This window comes from Pleurodeles waltl, chromosome 1_1, assembly GCF_031143425.1.
Source record: "Pleurodeles waltl isolate 20211129_DDA chromosome 1_1, aPleWal1.hap1.20221129, whole genome shotgun sequence".
Lineage (NCBI taxonomy): Eukaryota > Metazoa > Chordata > Amphibia > Caudata > Salamandridae > Pleurodeles > Pleurodeles waltl.
Window position 1 is genome coordinate 211,711,596 of NC_090436.1, and position 16,783 is coordinate 211,728,378.

The window sequence follows — 16,783 nt, forward strand, 5'->3', positions numbered from 1 at the left end:
GACCACTTATTTGACTGCTTGATTTTCACTGCTTGGAGGGGTCTGGACCCCTACGCCTGATTGTCAGTTCAGAAGCAGAAGGGTGGGAAGGGGCGTTACTTGAGGAGGATGATGTCACTGTGGAGTACATGGGGTCACAAAAGGGGACTGAAGCTGTGGTCCTACATCCAGAGTATTTTCACCTAGTTGACTGTTTGGGTGACAGATGCTTCCTGTTGCGAAGTGTATGGTGGGGGAGCTCAGGGATGTACTGAGGTATTTTTGTTTGTTTAGACTATCTTTTGCCACAATGCTAAGCATCCAATGCTGTGTAAAGACACTACAACACAGAATACTGGGCAGTAAGCTCATTACCTGGAATATAAATGGACTCAATAATAAATTTAAAAGGGGCAGTCCTTCAAAACATCGGATTAGAGTTCTATCCTCCATCTTGCTGCAGGAAACACATCTAGTTAGTTCCAACTGCTCCTACCTGGTAAAACATGGCTCTTCCAGAATATTCCATGGAGGGTTCACTCCAACCTTGGCGGGGCGGGGGGGGGGGGGTAGCTATCTTATTACATAAAACTTTTCATTTGGCAATCAAAGTGGTATATGGCTGCCCTCTTTCAACACCCCACACTTTAGGAGATAGTCTTAGTATGCTGCAACTTGTGACCTAAACCCAGAACCTTCGGTAGAAGCTCATGACTCATGGCCTGTTTTCCCAACAATCCTGCTGTCGGTCATCTTGTGTATCCTTCATCTTCTTGATTGGGCTACATGTTTATTTTTACACTGTGTTGTCAATCACTTGTAATATTACGCACTAATAAGTTCATTTATATTTATCTGTATGGCTCTCTGAAGCGCTCAAGGCCTGGTTCACATTTTGGAAAACTTTGTAAATAAATAGGATGATCATTCTTTTTTGCTAAATTGGCTGAAGAACTTGTGCAAATCAAGAATGAGGGATTCCTGCCAAAACTATGCATCCAAGCCAATCTGTGGATAGTTAAAACTTTTTTGCCATATGTTTTCCCTATATAAAATCAAAAATCAAGTGTGTTATAACGCAGCCATTGAGATCATGTTGCTTCACTCCTTTGAAATGCAACCCAAATCATAATTGCACATTGATGAAATGCCTTTGGCCATGGCATTAAGGAGTGGAAGAGTATTTTACTCTTTAACGACTATGGGGCTGTCTATAACTGAAAGTCATTGTAATAGCTAGAATATGAAGTGAAAGACTTTTTGTTAACTGCAGTAGTCAACATATTGTGACACAATTAGGCAAAATATTTGCCTTGTCAGTCCTTATATTGGTTATAGGTTTCTGGAGAAATATCAACATCATTTAATCACTGTTCCTTTAGTCCCACATTGTAAAACTCACCTTTCCATCTTTATCATAGGGTGAATCAAAGTTATCTAAAAATGTCCTAAAAACTTGGTCTTCTGTCCATTCTCCATTCTGGTATTTTGGATGGTGCTTAGCATTATATACTCCCCTAAGGTCTTCGACTGTGACAATACCATCACCAGTCCTGTCCAGCTTCCTAAAAGCCTGCGCAATAATCTCTTTTCTAGCATTGGACATTGGTGGCTGAAAAAGAATGTTTTGGAAAAAACAAATCATCAATTTTTCAGTTAATGCTTAACCAAAAACAGATATATAGCATCCATACATAAAAGACATTTCTGAAAAACATTTGCAGGGGAAATAGTTCACACATCAAAAAGTGCCTAAACATCGTTAACATTTTATATTAAGAACATCAACTTCTAAACCTTTGAAAAATATTTTATGAAGAAAGACAATAAAATAATATATAGCAAAGAAAAAGAAAATATGAAAAGAAGGGTCAAAACCGCACATAATGTATCTTAATGAGATACCTTGTTAGAGATTCCTCTTTTAAATTATTATTATAATCCTTTGTGGAAAAATAAAAAGCGACCTATCACTGGATACTGCTGTCCTATCAATAGGTAATACTTTCCTCTCACTCTGGCATGGTACTATCCTGTTAGCAGTAATAAGATATATTTTAGAAGCAAAGATCTTCTCAGAGGTGGCTTTAGATACAGGGCCCATATTTATCAAGGGTTTGCATTGCCCTTCCACCACGCAAGGGGGCGTAAAGGTGACGCAAAAGAGACTGAGCAAGCCATGCAAGGTCAACTGAGTGGCCCTGCATGGCTTGAGAAGACCAGAGTAAGGTAGTTACACTGTGGCAGGGAGGTGTGTCACAGGTAAAGCATGAATGCTCCTATGCATCCACCAATGCATTTTTACACATTCACAGGTTTACCAAAACTAGGAGACCTGGGAATGCAGCAGAACTGTAAGCCTCCCCACCAGAGGGGTAACGAGAGAAATATCTTTATCTCTCCTCGTTGTTTCCTCTTTCTAAGTGTGCTGCATTCTGCAGCACACTTAGGGGGGAAATTGCCCTGAGGACTGTAGTTCTGCAGAACGGTGCCTCTTCCTGCACAAAAAACAATCCTACCTACAACCTATTTTCCTCTTTCTACGTGTGCTGCATTCTACAGCACACACAGAAAGAGGAAAATGCCACTGGGGGATGTTTTTGTGCAGTAATGCGTCCCTTCCTGCAAAAAAAGACAGTCATGGCTGTAATGCAGGCACCCTTGCTTCATGGCCTTAACGGGAACTGCACTAGCACTTGGCAGCCACAAGTGCACCAGTGCAGAGAGTGAGCAGGAATGTGTCATATCTTAGTAGATATAGCACATTCCTGCTCTCTCCTTTTGATGCAGCAAGTTGTCCGGCTGTGTTGTGCTGTGCCAAATCTTAGTAAATCTGGGACTTAGTGCTGTTGTGCCAAGGTTAAAAGCCTTACTGCCATTTAAGTTCAAGAGCCTCACTGAAAACATAGCATACCTTTTTAGTGGTCACAATAAAGTTACATCCTAGCATTTCAAATACACAACTCAGTCTTTTTACTTTTCACTGAACCCTTTGTCCTCTGCATTATCCAATTGTGCTGTGCTGATTACTTCCACAAGTCAACCATTCAGCATGATGGAATTTAACACTTCATCCAGTACCTACAGTCTTAATGGCAGACTTAAAAAATATTCTTTGCAACTCACCTGGGTTAGTTTCACCCCATTTGTGTAATACAAAATTACACTGTTTTCCTTGTATATGTACATCTTTGCTTTTACTTCAAATATTTTTTAAGTGTATTGTGTCACTAACATTTTACTGTTTAGTGAGTGGCAAATATGTCATTTCTACCTGAAACAAGAGCAACCAAATATATCATGACAAGCTCAAGCAAGACTGGCCCTCATTACAAAATGCTTGGGGTAATATCCCCATGAGGTATATGGCACTGGCCAAAAACAATCATTCTGGTGTCTCGAAGAATAGATAGAATTATCAGGTCCTCAAACTCCAAAACCCAACAATTGGTGCCCAGGAGAAACCAGACCAGAAGACGTCCGAGGAACTACAGGGAATGCACACAAATGCTGTACTTGTCTCCCATCTGTCCTCTTACTTAAACTCATCGGAGGTCTCCTCCCATCGCGCTGCAAGCATGCTTCCAGCGCAATGCGGAAGAGAAATGCTAAGCATTTCACTTATGCTCGGGAGGAGGGGGCAGGCAGAGAATTCAAAAGAAAGGAAGGGCTTTTGCTTTCTTTAGATGTCATTCTGAGCATTTCTGCAGAAATGCCCCCTAGGCACCAGGGATTTTTTTTTGTGTATAAGGGGAGCGGCCCGTTGTGCAAGAGCCATTCCCCAGGGAGGCAAATCATTTTTAAGCCTCTTCTCTATACTGATTAGGCCGATCTGCCCCTGGGGGGGGGGCAGAATCCACTAGACACCAGGGATTTGTTTTAGGTAAGTTTCACGCAAGGGGAGTGACCCCTTAGGCAAGTGTTGCTCAATGGGGGGGGTGGGGGGGAGTGGGCTGCGGGGGGGGTTGCAAATTTATTTTAGGCCATTTCTGTCTCCCCCACCCCTTGGGGGCAGATCGGCCTATTTTAATTAGGCCGATCTGCCCCCAAGGAGGGCAGAAACCACTAGGCACCAGGGATTTTTTTTTGTTTTTTTGTTTTTACAGATGGGGAGCAACCCCTTAGGCAGGGGTCGTTCCCCTGGGGGGGGCAAATTTATTTTAGGCCATTTCTGCCCACCTTGGGGGCAGATCTGCATATTTTACCTAGGCTAATCTGCACCCAAGGGGGGGCAGAAACCACTAGACACCAGGGACTTTTTTTTGCGCCAATTTCACGCACGGGGAGCGACCCCTTAGGCAAGGGTCGCTCCCCTGGGGGGCAATTTATTTTAGGCCATTTTTGTAAGGCTCATCTGTCCCCCAGGGGGACAGAAACCCCACCAGAGACCAGGGAAGATTTTTTTTTTTTTTTTTAAAGGAGGGTGGGGGTATGCCATACCCCCAAATAAATGGGGACAAAGTAGTTCTGCCCACCGGTAGGCAGATGAGGCAATTACCCCTGATCCAGTCCCCGGGTGGGGGGGTGCAGAAAGCCTACTAGATGCCAGGGACCAGTGTGGGCATGGTTATGACCCCACCCCAACTGAAGGGGGTAACAGTCTTTCAGTTCTCCCCTGCACACTAAAACATGTGATCCCACTGCAAGCAAGAGGACATTTAATTATTTTTGGGTTTGGTTTTACATTTGGGCCATGAGAGCTTACCTAAGTCTCAAAATCGTCCCACTTGGAATGGTGAGGGCTGCACTTTTTGGACTTTGGGACGCTGCCATGTAGAAAAATCCACAAGACCTAGACACATCTGTGTGCTTCACATGCACCCCGCACCATTTTCTTACCCACAATGCCCTGCAAACCTCCAATTTTGCTGAAAATCACATATTTTTCTGATGGAACCTTCTGGAATCTGCAGGAATCCACAAAATTCCTACCACTCAGCATTGTCGCATCTATACCAATAAGAATTCTGCCCTACTTGTCAGCCTAAACATTTTTTATTTTTTCAAACTGCCCTTTTGGATCCGCTTTGGCTCCCCCTCAATTTCTACATGTTTTTGGCTCTTCCCTGTCACAGGCACTTGGCCCACGTAGACAAGTGACGTATCATTTTTACCGGGAGACTGAGGGGAACGTTGGGTGGTAAGAAATGTGTCCCGGTGCGGTGATTCCACACAGAAATGTGGGAAAAATTTGATATTTTTGCTAAATGTTAGCTTTGCTGAGGACTCTGGGTAAGAAAATACTGGGGGATTCACGCAAGTCACACCTCCCTGGACTCCATCGGGTGTCTAGTTTTCAGATATGGTGGGTTTGGTAGGTTTCCCTATATGGCTGCTGGGCCCAGGACCAAAAAAGCAGGTGCCCCCCGCAAAAACAGGTAGTTTTGTATTTGGTAATTTTGATGTTTCCAGATAGTGTTTTGGGGGATTCACGCAAGTCACACCTCCCTGGACTCCCTCGGGTGTCTAGTTTTCGGAAAGTTCGGGTTTGGTAGGTTTCCCTATCTGGCTGCTGGTCCCAGGACCAAAAACGCAGGTGCCCCCGCAAAAAAAGGTAGTTTTGTATTTGATCATTTTGATGTGTCCAGATAATGTTTTGGGGGCATTTCCTTTCACGGACACTAGGCCTACCCACACAAGTGAGGTACCATTTTTATCGGAAGACTTGGGGGAGCTCTGGGTAGATGATAATTTGTGGCTCCTCTCAGATTCCAGAACTTTCTATCGCCGAAATGTGAGGAAAAAGCGTTTTTTTGGCCAAATTTTGAGGTTTGCAAAGGATTCTGGGTAACAGAATCTTGTGAGAGCCCCATAAGTCACCCCATCTTGGATTCCCCTAGGTGTCTAGTTTTTAAAAATGCACAGGTTTGGTAGGTTTCCCTAGGTGCTGGCTGAGCTAGAGGCCAAAATCCACAGCTAGGCACTTTGCAAAAACAGCTCTGCTTTCTTTGGGAAAATGTATAGTGTCCACGTTGTGTTTTGGGGCATTTCCTGTCACAGGTACTATGCCTACCCACACAAGTGAGGTACCATTTCTATCAGGAGACTTGGGGGAACACTGGGAGGAAGGAAATTTGTGGCTCCTCTCAGATTCCAGAACTTTCTGTCACCGAAATGTGAGGAAAAAGTGTTTATTTGGCCACATTTTGAGGTTTAAAAAGGATTCTGGGTAACAGAACCTGGTGAGAGACCCACAAGTCACCCCATCCTGGATTCCCCTAGGTGTCTAGTTTTAAAAAACGCACAGGTTTGGTAGGTTTTCCCAGGGGCCGGCTATGCTAGAGATCAAAATCCACAGCTAGGCATATTTAAAAAAACACACCAGTTTTCAATGTAAAAATGTGATGTGTCCATGTTGCGTTTCCCGTCGCGGGCCTTAGGCCTACCGACGCAAGTAAGGTACCATTTTTATCAGGAGACTTGGGGGAACACAGAATAGCAAAACAAGTGTTATTGCCCCTTGTCTTTCTCTACATTTTTTCCTTCCAAATGTAAGACTGTGTGTAAAAAAAAAAGACACCTATTTGAGAAATGCCCTGTAATTCACATGCTAGTATGGGCACCCTGGAATTCAGAGATGTGCAAATAACCACTGCTTCTCAACACCTTATCTTGTGACCATTTCGGAATTACAAAGGTTTCCTTGATACCTATTATCACTCTTTATATTTCAGCCTTATATATCCCCACAACCAGAAGGGTCCAGCAGACATAATGGTATATCGCTTTAAAAAATCTGACATACCAAGAAAACGTTACAGAATAAAACATGGAGAAAAATGGCTGTTTTTTTCACCTCAATTTTAATATTCTTTTATTTCAGCTGTTATTTTTTGTAGGAAAACCTTGTAGGATCTACACAAATGACCCTTTGCTGAATTCAAAATGTTGTCTACTGTTCAGAAATGTTTAGCTTTCCGGGATCCAGCATTGGTTTCACACCCATTTCTATCACTAACTGGAAGGAGGCTTAAAGCACATAAAATAGTACAATTGGGGTATGTCCCAGTAAAATGCCAAAACTGTGTTGAAAAATGTGGTTTTCTGATTCAAGTCGGCCTGTTCCTGAAAGCTGGGAAGATGGTGATTTTAGCACCGCAAACGCTTTGTTGATGCCATTTTTAGGGGGAAAAACCACAAGCTTTCTTCTGCATCCTATTTTTCCCATTAAAATATATATATATATATATATATATATCACTGTATTTTGGCTAATTCCTTGGTCTCCTTCAGGGGAACCCATAAACTCTACAATGCCACAAAAAAGGATGCAAATTTGCCATAGGTAGCTTACGTGGACAAAAAGTTACGAGAGCCTAAGCGCAAACTGCCCCAAATAGCCAAAAAAAGGCCTGTCACCTGAGGGGGAAAAGGCCTGGCAGCGAAGGGGTTAATGTACTTATCATCACATCCACCTTACTTACCCTTAATGTTACGAGAAATTCATCAAAATCTATTGTCCCGTTACGATCTTTATCAAATTGCGAGAACACCTTCTGAACCTCGTCTTTCTCCATCATCACACCATAATCATTCAGGCCTTTGTTGAACTCTTTGAAATCCAGGGTCCTGCTGTTGTCATCATCCATGATTCGAAATACTCTGCAACAAACGTACAGAATATTACATATGACAGAACAGACAGAAAAGTATGGTACTCCATTCGACAAAGAAACTGGTTAGTAGTTTTTCCACGTATAACATTAAAGAAAACATTTGCTGCTTTGCATTCCTCCTTGAAGTGTACCAAAATGCTGGTGCGTGGGAAAACTGCACCATAAGCAGCTTACATAGACTGAGGAGCTTTTTAGGAAAATTAATATCCGTAATTTAAAAAAAATACACCTGGCATTGAACTATCAAAAACACAACATCTGTTTCTCCTACTTATGCGGGGTTTAAACTGCATCGGCAAATGGCAAACCGTTTGATATTTATGAGCTCAGGTAAGTCTCACCACTGGAGAAAAATCTCTGGGTAGCATCATATTCCATAAGTGCAAGTGTGGTTCGGGGAAACTAGGAAAATGGGGATTGAAAGTGAGTGCCCACTGCAAAAGTGGTGAACATGCACAAAGTCACAGTTCTGTCGACATTAATATTCACATTTCCTTCTCTAGCTGCACTCGTGAGAATAGCTTCTGAACCTCGTTTTTCTCCACCATCAAACAATGTCTTCAGGAAGTCTTTGAAATCTGGTTGCAGCTTTCCAATTTGTGCATAAGCCACTCCCTTTTGCACCAAAAATGTTAGTAACATCTCAGTGTTATAAGGCAACCTTGAAAAGGAAAAAAGGCACTTGTTCGAATTTATCATGACCCAGAAGTTCCATAGGAGTTTCTACACTCACTCTCACTCTCTCTCTCTCTCTCTCTGTCTCTCTCTCGCGCTCCCCTTTTCTGGCACAGTAGAAGGAACAGGCCTACAGGGTAATGTAGACACAATAGACAAATAGCCCACAAGCTTATCATGCTGTAAGATATTAGGCAGGTCACATATAGCAGACATATAAAAAATAAAAAATCCTCACTTTCGGTCCTGCTTTACAAAGCGTTTACTAAACTTTTTTTTTTTTTTATAAAATACAAACAGTGGGCTTTAGGTCAGCGCTTTTAAGTCAGTGGCTTCTTTGAGTCTACATCCTTCAGCTGCTGCTTTGAGACTTTGTCAATCATACGAAGATCAACCCAGAGAAGCATACGGCTCATCTAATACTGTTAGCTGTTTGATGTATCATTCCACTTCCTAAGAAGTGGTTCCACTGCAATGAACGATGAGTTATTTTACATCTGAAAGAAACACTCAATCACCACATTGATTGTCACATTCGCTTCTTCATCTCACACAGGCCTTCAAACAGTCATACTCCAGGCAGCGCTCTGATTAGACTCAGTGATGCACTATTGCTTGAATTGATATGAAAGTGGTTCAGAACTAGTATTCTTCTTGTACCCAACAGAATGTGCACAGTGTTTTATAAATACGCAAGCCCCATTGCTCAGCGACTTAGCAATGTTTACATGGAATTGTATCATAACTGCAATTCAGAACTCAGGAAGGAATCGTTGTACGTAAAGCATGGTTTTCTCAAACAAAATAGTCGCTGCAATCAAACTAATAAGAAGGAAAACAGAAATGGGAGGAAATGTTTTCATCTGTATTGTTCTGCCTCAATGATATACTGTTTCAGTAACTCTATAGTCACTATCGTGTTTGACAGTGCCATAAACATGATATCCAGAGACATCAACAGAGCTCCAGTTTACAATGATTTTTCAATGTGAACCGACCATGTACTAATCGGGTATGAATAATGGTTATGCAGTTCTGAAATGTGCCAAGGAGTCTGAGTTCAGGAATAGTGCATATCTGTATAACTCTGAACTTGAGGTTACCCATATTATGTGATACAGAGGGCATTTTCCAAATTGTGTTGTCTGTATTGACATAGAGGGAACTTCAATAGATAACAAATTACTATTCTGTGTTTCTACTACACTTCTCTTAATACATGCGCTACTTATCTTGAGTGGGAGGCTCTCTCATCTGCAACAGAAAAGGCCCCAAAACCCAACAATGAAACATCGTGGTTTTCTATTGATTTTCAATTTTCCAGGGATGTATGTAGCTCTTGTATTTGGGACCAGATTAGTCAACAACCAAGGAAACCTAACAACTCCAGCCATTTCTGAGAATTAAACAACCGGGGCAGTCCTTGAAAATGTCAAACTGAGACTAAAAACACAGCTTGTTTTCAGGTTTCTGTAAGAGAAACTTCAGGAAGTTGCAGAAACTGCCAAAAGTTCTACCACTCAGGGTTCTCACACTTATTTCAATATAAACAACACCCCATGTGTGTGGGTGGGTCTATCACCCGTAATAAGAAAATACCCAAAATAAAACGTGGAAGTATCAATATTTTTCCAACTGATTTTCAATCTTTCTCTGACAGAAAGTTATGAGATTTTCACAAAATTGACAAAAGTCCTACTGTTGCAAGAGACCCAATTTTGGGTGGTCACCCCTGTGTTTCATTATTTTTTGTTGGGGACTCGCCTGCTGCTTTAACTGTAGCACTGAAAAACTGTTATCCAGTACCCAGTGTATGTTCTCTGATCCCTAAAACATGTTGAAATTGGTGTAAAACCAGACTGGCACATTTAATTTACCTATATGGTGCAGAAATTCATCCATGGAAAGTTATAAATGGAAAGGTAAATGCCGCTGAACTGCAGTGAATGCAACTGAACAATAGGTGAATGGTATCTATTGTGCCATTCACTACAATGGCACTGAAACCCCCCCCCCCCCCACGCCTGTTGATACCTCACCCTTAGAAACACCCTTAAGTAGTTGAACAAGAACTAAAGGGAAGGGGGTATGCAGTTGCCTTCCTGGAGTTGCACTATGGCTCCAGACCCACATCCCTCGCAGTTGAATAAGAAATAAAGAGGTCTGGAACATGCAGCCCCACCCCGAGCCTTCTCAGGCCCAGGGACCCCATCCCCTAGATCCAACGTCATTTGAAAAGTAGAGGCACGCACCCTCCTCCCTATGCAGGTATTGGCCACATGGACCCCATCCCCCAGGGCACGATATAGTGCAGCGCTCCGAGGAACTCACCTTTGAAACACTGTGGCTCTTTGCCCACTCTCTCCCGGGCAGGGAACTCAACTTTTATCCTGCACTGGGAGATATATTACCTACTGGTGGTTGCCATTAGGTAGTTATTTTACATACTGGTGGTCTCCAGTAGGCAAAGTTAAGACCATATTTCCATAAGAAAAATGTTTTTTGACTTGCCTATATATTTGGCGCAGTTTGACAGATCTTCAAAAAAAAAACCCGCTCCTTCTCCCCCATAAAAAAAAGTGTGCCGGTACTTCTTGCTGTGCATGGAAAGATTTGGGGTGATCCACTGATTCCCCGATGATCGCAACCTCCCTAGGGTAGCGTTGTTAAAGTGATGCGGGGGTGCCCCAACCCTCCTACCCCCACCCCACCACCCCGCAGCCCCAGGGGCTCCCAGTTCACTGTGGCAAAGTTGTTAAAGTGGTGCTGGGTGCCCCTCCCACCCCCACAGCCCCAAGGACTGGCACTTCATCGTGACAAATTTGTTAAAGTGATGCAGGGAGGCCCGCCTGGCCCGCACCAGGGACCTCCGCCTCCCCAGGGATAAACATAAATTTAATGCCAGGGGGGATGGCATGCAGCTCCTCACATCCTGAGGACTTATACCTCCCCAAGGCACTTAATAATGTGAAGTAGGATTGTCTCAGACCCCTGGCCCGGGGGCCCTCTACCTTCCAGGGGTGAAATTAATTGATGGAGGGGGCCATGCAACCCGCCTCGTGGTGCTATAGATGGCCTCTCTCAATTTATTTCTCAAATTCTCTTTCTGTCTCTCAAGCTCTCACTTTTTCTCTCTCTCTTCCATCCCATCCCATAAAGGGTGGTTATACAGGGCTGGCAACTGTGTACAGCTGAAAGGCATGTGGCACAAGGTTCGGCCAACCCCTGACGCACACAGTGTGGGGGTTGGGCGGTTATAGGGGCTTGGCCGCAGGGTCAATTACTATATGTTAATCCAACAACCACGGCGCACAGCCTTTGGCTGTGTGTGGTTGGGAAGTTATAGGGGCTTGTTTGCAGACTAGGCCCTGTGGCCAACCCCCGATGAGCGCAGTGGTGATTAGATTAACTTATAATGATTCAAATGACTTTATGTTAATAAAACAACTGAAATTCACTTAAGAAACCAAAAGTTACAGGTACGCTAGGGTGAGAGTTATAGTTACTTGAAATAACTAACTATAACTGCTGAAATTCGATGGCTTTTTGCGAGTAAATTCAGAAACTTTTTTAAGTGAATATATCTATCTATATACATATATAGACAGTTTTAGTTAGGACCCAAATTCTATAGAAAAAGCGTTTTTTGTTTTACCATGAAAATATGACGCTCACTTCAGCTGCTGTCTGAAAAGTTTCAGGTTGATTTGTTAAGCGGGGGCCAATAATAAAAGGGAGGGGGGGGGGTTCCAAAATGCGTTTTCCCCATTTATTTTTCCATAGGGATTTTGAACAGCGATGGCACCTGAACCACTGGACGGAATTAAACCAAATTTGGCAGAAAAGTAGCTCTTGGTCCAGAAAGGGACCTTTTTGTTATTTGGTGTAAATTATATATATATATATATATATAATATATATATATATATATATATATATATATATATAATATATATATATATATAGGAAAGCAAATGCTCCACGAATGCTCCCGATCTCATGGTGAGATCTGATTGGCAATAAGGAAGTGCTCCAGCAGAGTCCCAGAAAAAAAAAAAGGAGTCCTCGCCATGCACTGCTAATTACCCCTCAAATTACAGCACTCATAACATCTTTGATAACATCACTGTAAATATCAATGTAATATTTACAGTCAATTTTTAACTGAAAAACTGCGCGGCAGGGGCGCAAGTTATAGTAACCTTAGGGCACGAGTTACAGTTACTTGCGATAACTAACTATAAGAGGGGAATTTCTATGGTTTGGTACATTAAAATGTGAGCCTAACTATAATGTCCCTGTAACCACCTTTGGTTTTTTAAGTGAATTTCTATGTTTCTTTTCATTTTATTTCCTATCTATAACATCCCTGTAAGCATTGTTTTTTTCATTTAATATATAGATCACCTAGTGGTGGACGCCACTAGGTAGTTATAGCTAGAACCTAGTTTCTAAGAAAAAGCTGTTTTTTGCTTGCCTATTTCTTTCGCGCCGCTTGACAAATCTTAACAAAATTTTCCCAAACAATCTGACAGTCACGTGACCTGCTGTCTGGAATGTTTCAATATGATCTGTCAAGCAAGGCCGAGATAAAGGGGGAGTTGAAATTTAGAGTGTTTCGAATGTTATTTCCCTTAGGAAAAATTGAACAGTGCAAAAACCACTGGACGGAATTACACCAAATTTGGCAGAAAGGGAGCTCTTGGTCCAGAAAGAGCCTTTTCAGTTATTTGGTGTAAGTCCGTTCAGTAGTTTGGAGAAATTCAAAATATTTATATCTAGGGACGCAAAGGATTTGTGACCCCTCCCGATCTTGTGCTGAGATCTGAGTGTTGACAGCCATCTTGGTTCCCCTGCGATGCTAGTTAGCCCATAAAGGGCTACAAAAAAGAAAATAAATTCAGTAGCTCAGTGTGAAGGTCTGTGACCACACTGAGCTTTCAGGGTTCGAGTACAGCCAGACTAATTTCCCTATTTATTGTTTTTTAAGTAAAAAGATTTATTTAAGGATCATACTGAAAGGTCTGATCTTACTTTTTTAAATAACAAATATATTTTGCTTTTCGAATTGTGCAGAAATATCTCATTCTAAGTATATCGTACATCAATGCCTAAAAAAACTCTCCCTCTCAATTTCTCTCTCTCTATTTCAATATTTCTCCCAATCACACACCCACTCAGACACTCATGCACTCACTCACAGCACCAGTCAGATCCTCACGCACCCATCCACAAAACCACTCGGTTACACACACCCTCAAACTGTCACACACCCAGTGACAGACACACTGACAGTCTCATACACCCACTCACAGACCCACGCACAAACTGATGTACCTATTAAAACACTGATGTAAGCACTCTCACACCCAGACAGACACTCTCCCAGCCTCTCTCACCACCAGATACACCCTCTTACACCTATTCAATCAATCAATCCATCAATCAATCAGGAATTTGTAAAGCGTACTACTCACTCGTGAGGTTCTCAGGGTGCTGAGGAGGGGGAGGGATAAGGGAAGAGGTGCTGTAACTGCTCGAACAGCCAGGTCTTGAGAAGTTTCCTGAAAGTAAGGAGGTCTTTGGTCTGGCGCAGGTGGGTGGGAAGAGTGTTCCACATTTTGGTGGCGAGGTGCGAGAATGATCTACCGCCAGTTGTAGTTCTGCGGACGTGTGGGACGGTTGCAAGGGCGAAGGCGGCGGAGCGGAGATGCTGGGTCAGGTGTAGAAGAAGAGCAGTCTGTTGAGGTATTCTGGTCTGGTGTTGTGCAGTGCTTTGTGAGCGTGGGTGAGAAGTTTGAAGGTGATTCTCTTGTTGACTGGGAGCCAGTGCTGGTTTCTCAGGTGGTCTGTGATGTGGCAGTGGCGGGGATGTCCAGGATGAGGCATGTGGAGGTGTTCTGGATGCGTTGCAGCTTCTTCTGGAGTTTGGGCTTGGGTGACTGTTCTTCTGGTTTCGGAGAGTATCCATTTGTAGATCTTTCAGAGCATGCAGAAAGTGTTGAAGCAGGAGGAGGAGATGGCGTTGACTTGCATGGATAACGAGGACCTGTGACATGACTTCTCGCTATAAAAGATTTGTAATCATGACATCTCAGTTTTTCTAATATAGTATTATAGCATTCCTTTGTGTCAAGTAGAAGGCTGGCATGTCGCAATATCTGGACCCAAGGTGTTCTCAAGTGTGTGAAGTGAGGTATCCAAAGTACAGAGTTCTGCATTAAGTTCTTTACTAATACCCACAGAGTGCCCCATGCAATGGCCACAAACTACGGCTTTAAAAGCCTCCCACTCCAGCGAGGTTGATGAAGCATTTCCCTGATTTGTATCAAAATACTCCACTATGGCCATGTGTAGTGTCTCCCGCTAACATGGATCCTCCAATCCCACCGGCTGGAAGGGTCACATCAGGATCAAAGCCCTAGCATCCAGCAGTCTAAGCCCTACTAACAAGGGATGTAATCTGACAATGTGTGCCCTAAGCATTCTGTGAAGGTGGTTTATTGACTCATAGGTCTAAAGCAAATAATATCTGTCCAGGGGTGTGTGTAAGGAATAAATATGGGAGTAGAAAAATTAGACTTGTTCCGCGTCATGATGGGTCCACCAGATGTCAGTCAGCTCTCAAAGCTGGAGCCATTCTCAGAAGCCTGATGCCATCTTCTGGGCTGGTACCCCAGGTAGAAGGGGTGTAGAACGGTCCAATTACATCAGTAACACAGTTAAATTCCACACCTACCTATAGGTCTCTGCCTACAAGTTGCACCAATAGGGCCGACAGAGTAGAAGAAAGGCAACTGGTCCTGTTTGGGTGTGTATATACTCCCCAAAGTTATTGCTTTCCCCAGTAATCTCCCCTTCACAGTATGCATCACCCCTCCACATCAATCAATGTTTGAAAGGGCTCAAACGGGGTGCCAGCTCTCACCCACACCAGCACACATCGTGCATATGCTGAATAGGTGGTGCCATATAGTCAGCTACGCCATCTACGGAGCAGTCTTTTTACCTCCACCCCCTACGAGGTGGGTCTCCTGCAGAATGGCAATGTGTATCCCCCTGCGTTTCATATACCTGTTTATGTTATGGTGTTTTGCTGCAGATGCCAAGCCTTGCACATTCCAGGACATGCATACTAACCCTGTGTTAGTTAGCCATTGGGATACTTGTATCATGACCACTTACAGCTAGTCCATCTGGGAGTCCATCCTCCCCTTCACGGCTGTCAGAGACAAAAAACAAAACACATCCCAAAAATTAATTCCCCTTTCCCAGGGTTCGCTTGGCAATGGCCAGCTGCCCAAACCCACGATAACCAGAAACCAGTGTCATTAGTCCAACTCCACTAGCCTCCTTTTAGGAGTCAAGTGATTGGGGGGTGCCGGAGGGAAGAAAAGCAGGGTGTGGAGATCCGCTACAGCTGAGATGCGGCCGTTTGTCAGAGGCCAGTCTGGACTGTCATTCGAGCAGATTGTTGATCAGTGACAACAGGATTGTCCCAAGATTGGGTCTTCTCAGTCGCCTCAGTAGTTACATAGAGCAGCCTCAGAAAATGGGCATCCCATTGTGCATGAACTGTTCTTTTCCACAGCAGAGGCGCAACCAACCTTAGCCTCATGTGTCATGGGTCTGGTGTATCGCGGTGCCAAATTAGTTCTCCCATTGATTAGGGGGGGTCACCACCAGTAAATCTTTCTGTGCCAGCAACGATCCGAGTCTGACTGATTTTCTGACACACAATACAGCTCAGACTCAGATCCTGTCCTAGTCTTGATGTCTGCTACTGCCTGCAGGGCCACTGCCCTGTCACTTTCCGTTTCCATCTGTGTCGGTTTGTTAGACATATGACTGCTCCGGGTCTTCCGCTGCCTTTTCCTGGATCCACGATTCTTCCTTCCCACCTCCCCATGGGATCCAGAAGGGGCCGATCCAGCTTTGTACAGGTCTAGCCAGTCCCACGCCATCTTAGGGTCCTCACACGAGTGGGTTTTGCCATCTAGCTTTAGCTTTTGTTTCACCTGGAACATCAGGTAATACCGGATCCCCTTGTCTCTAAGCGCTCTTTTCACTTCCATGTACGAGGCCTGTTTAGCTTGAACAGAGGCTCTGTAATCTTTGCTGTTATTAATGCTGTATGGGCCATTTTCTCTAGATCTCTGTAGGAGGGTGTCTCTATCCCTGCAGTGCCAGGAGCCTGCAGCCAGGCAGGAATGGTGTCAGGTGTTCCAGAGTGACTTCTGTCTGAAGCCACTGATAAAATGGGCCACCATATCTCTGCCTTCAGTGTCCTCTTGAAGCCGCACTATGCGGATATTATTCTGCCGACTGCGGCTTTCGGCATCCTCTGCCCTGTGTTTCAACACACATGCTCTGTCTGTTATTGCTGCAACTTGCTGTGTCAACCCCATGAGCTGGCCTGAACTCCTCAGGTTCCAACTCTACATCCTTCACCCTATCTGCAAGTTTGGAATGTTCTGGCCTCAGGAGGTCCAATCCCACCGAAACTGCTCTAA

General features: G+C 43.7%; 1 protein-coding gene across 2 annotated transcripts in view; it reads right to left on the reverse strand.

Annotated features, from left to right (window-relative positions):
- The window catches only part of CAPSL (calcyphosine like), a 117,777-nt gene that overhangs the window by 13,043 nt on the left and 87,951 nt on the right, over positions 1 to 16,783 (reverse strand). For both annotated transcript variants that reach the window (XM_069220931.1, XM_069220940.1), the window contains exons 3-4: positions 7,404 to 7,581; positions 1,382 to 1,591 (exon numbers count right to left, since the gene is read on the reverse strand). In XM_069220931.1, the coding sequence (XP_069077032.1) occupies positions 1,382 to 1,591; positions 7,404 to 7,581 (388 nt within the window). The remainder of the gene's footprint in view (positions 1 to 1,381; positions 1,592 to 7,403; positions 7,582 to 16,783) is intronic.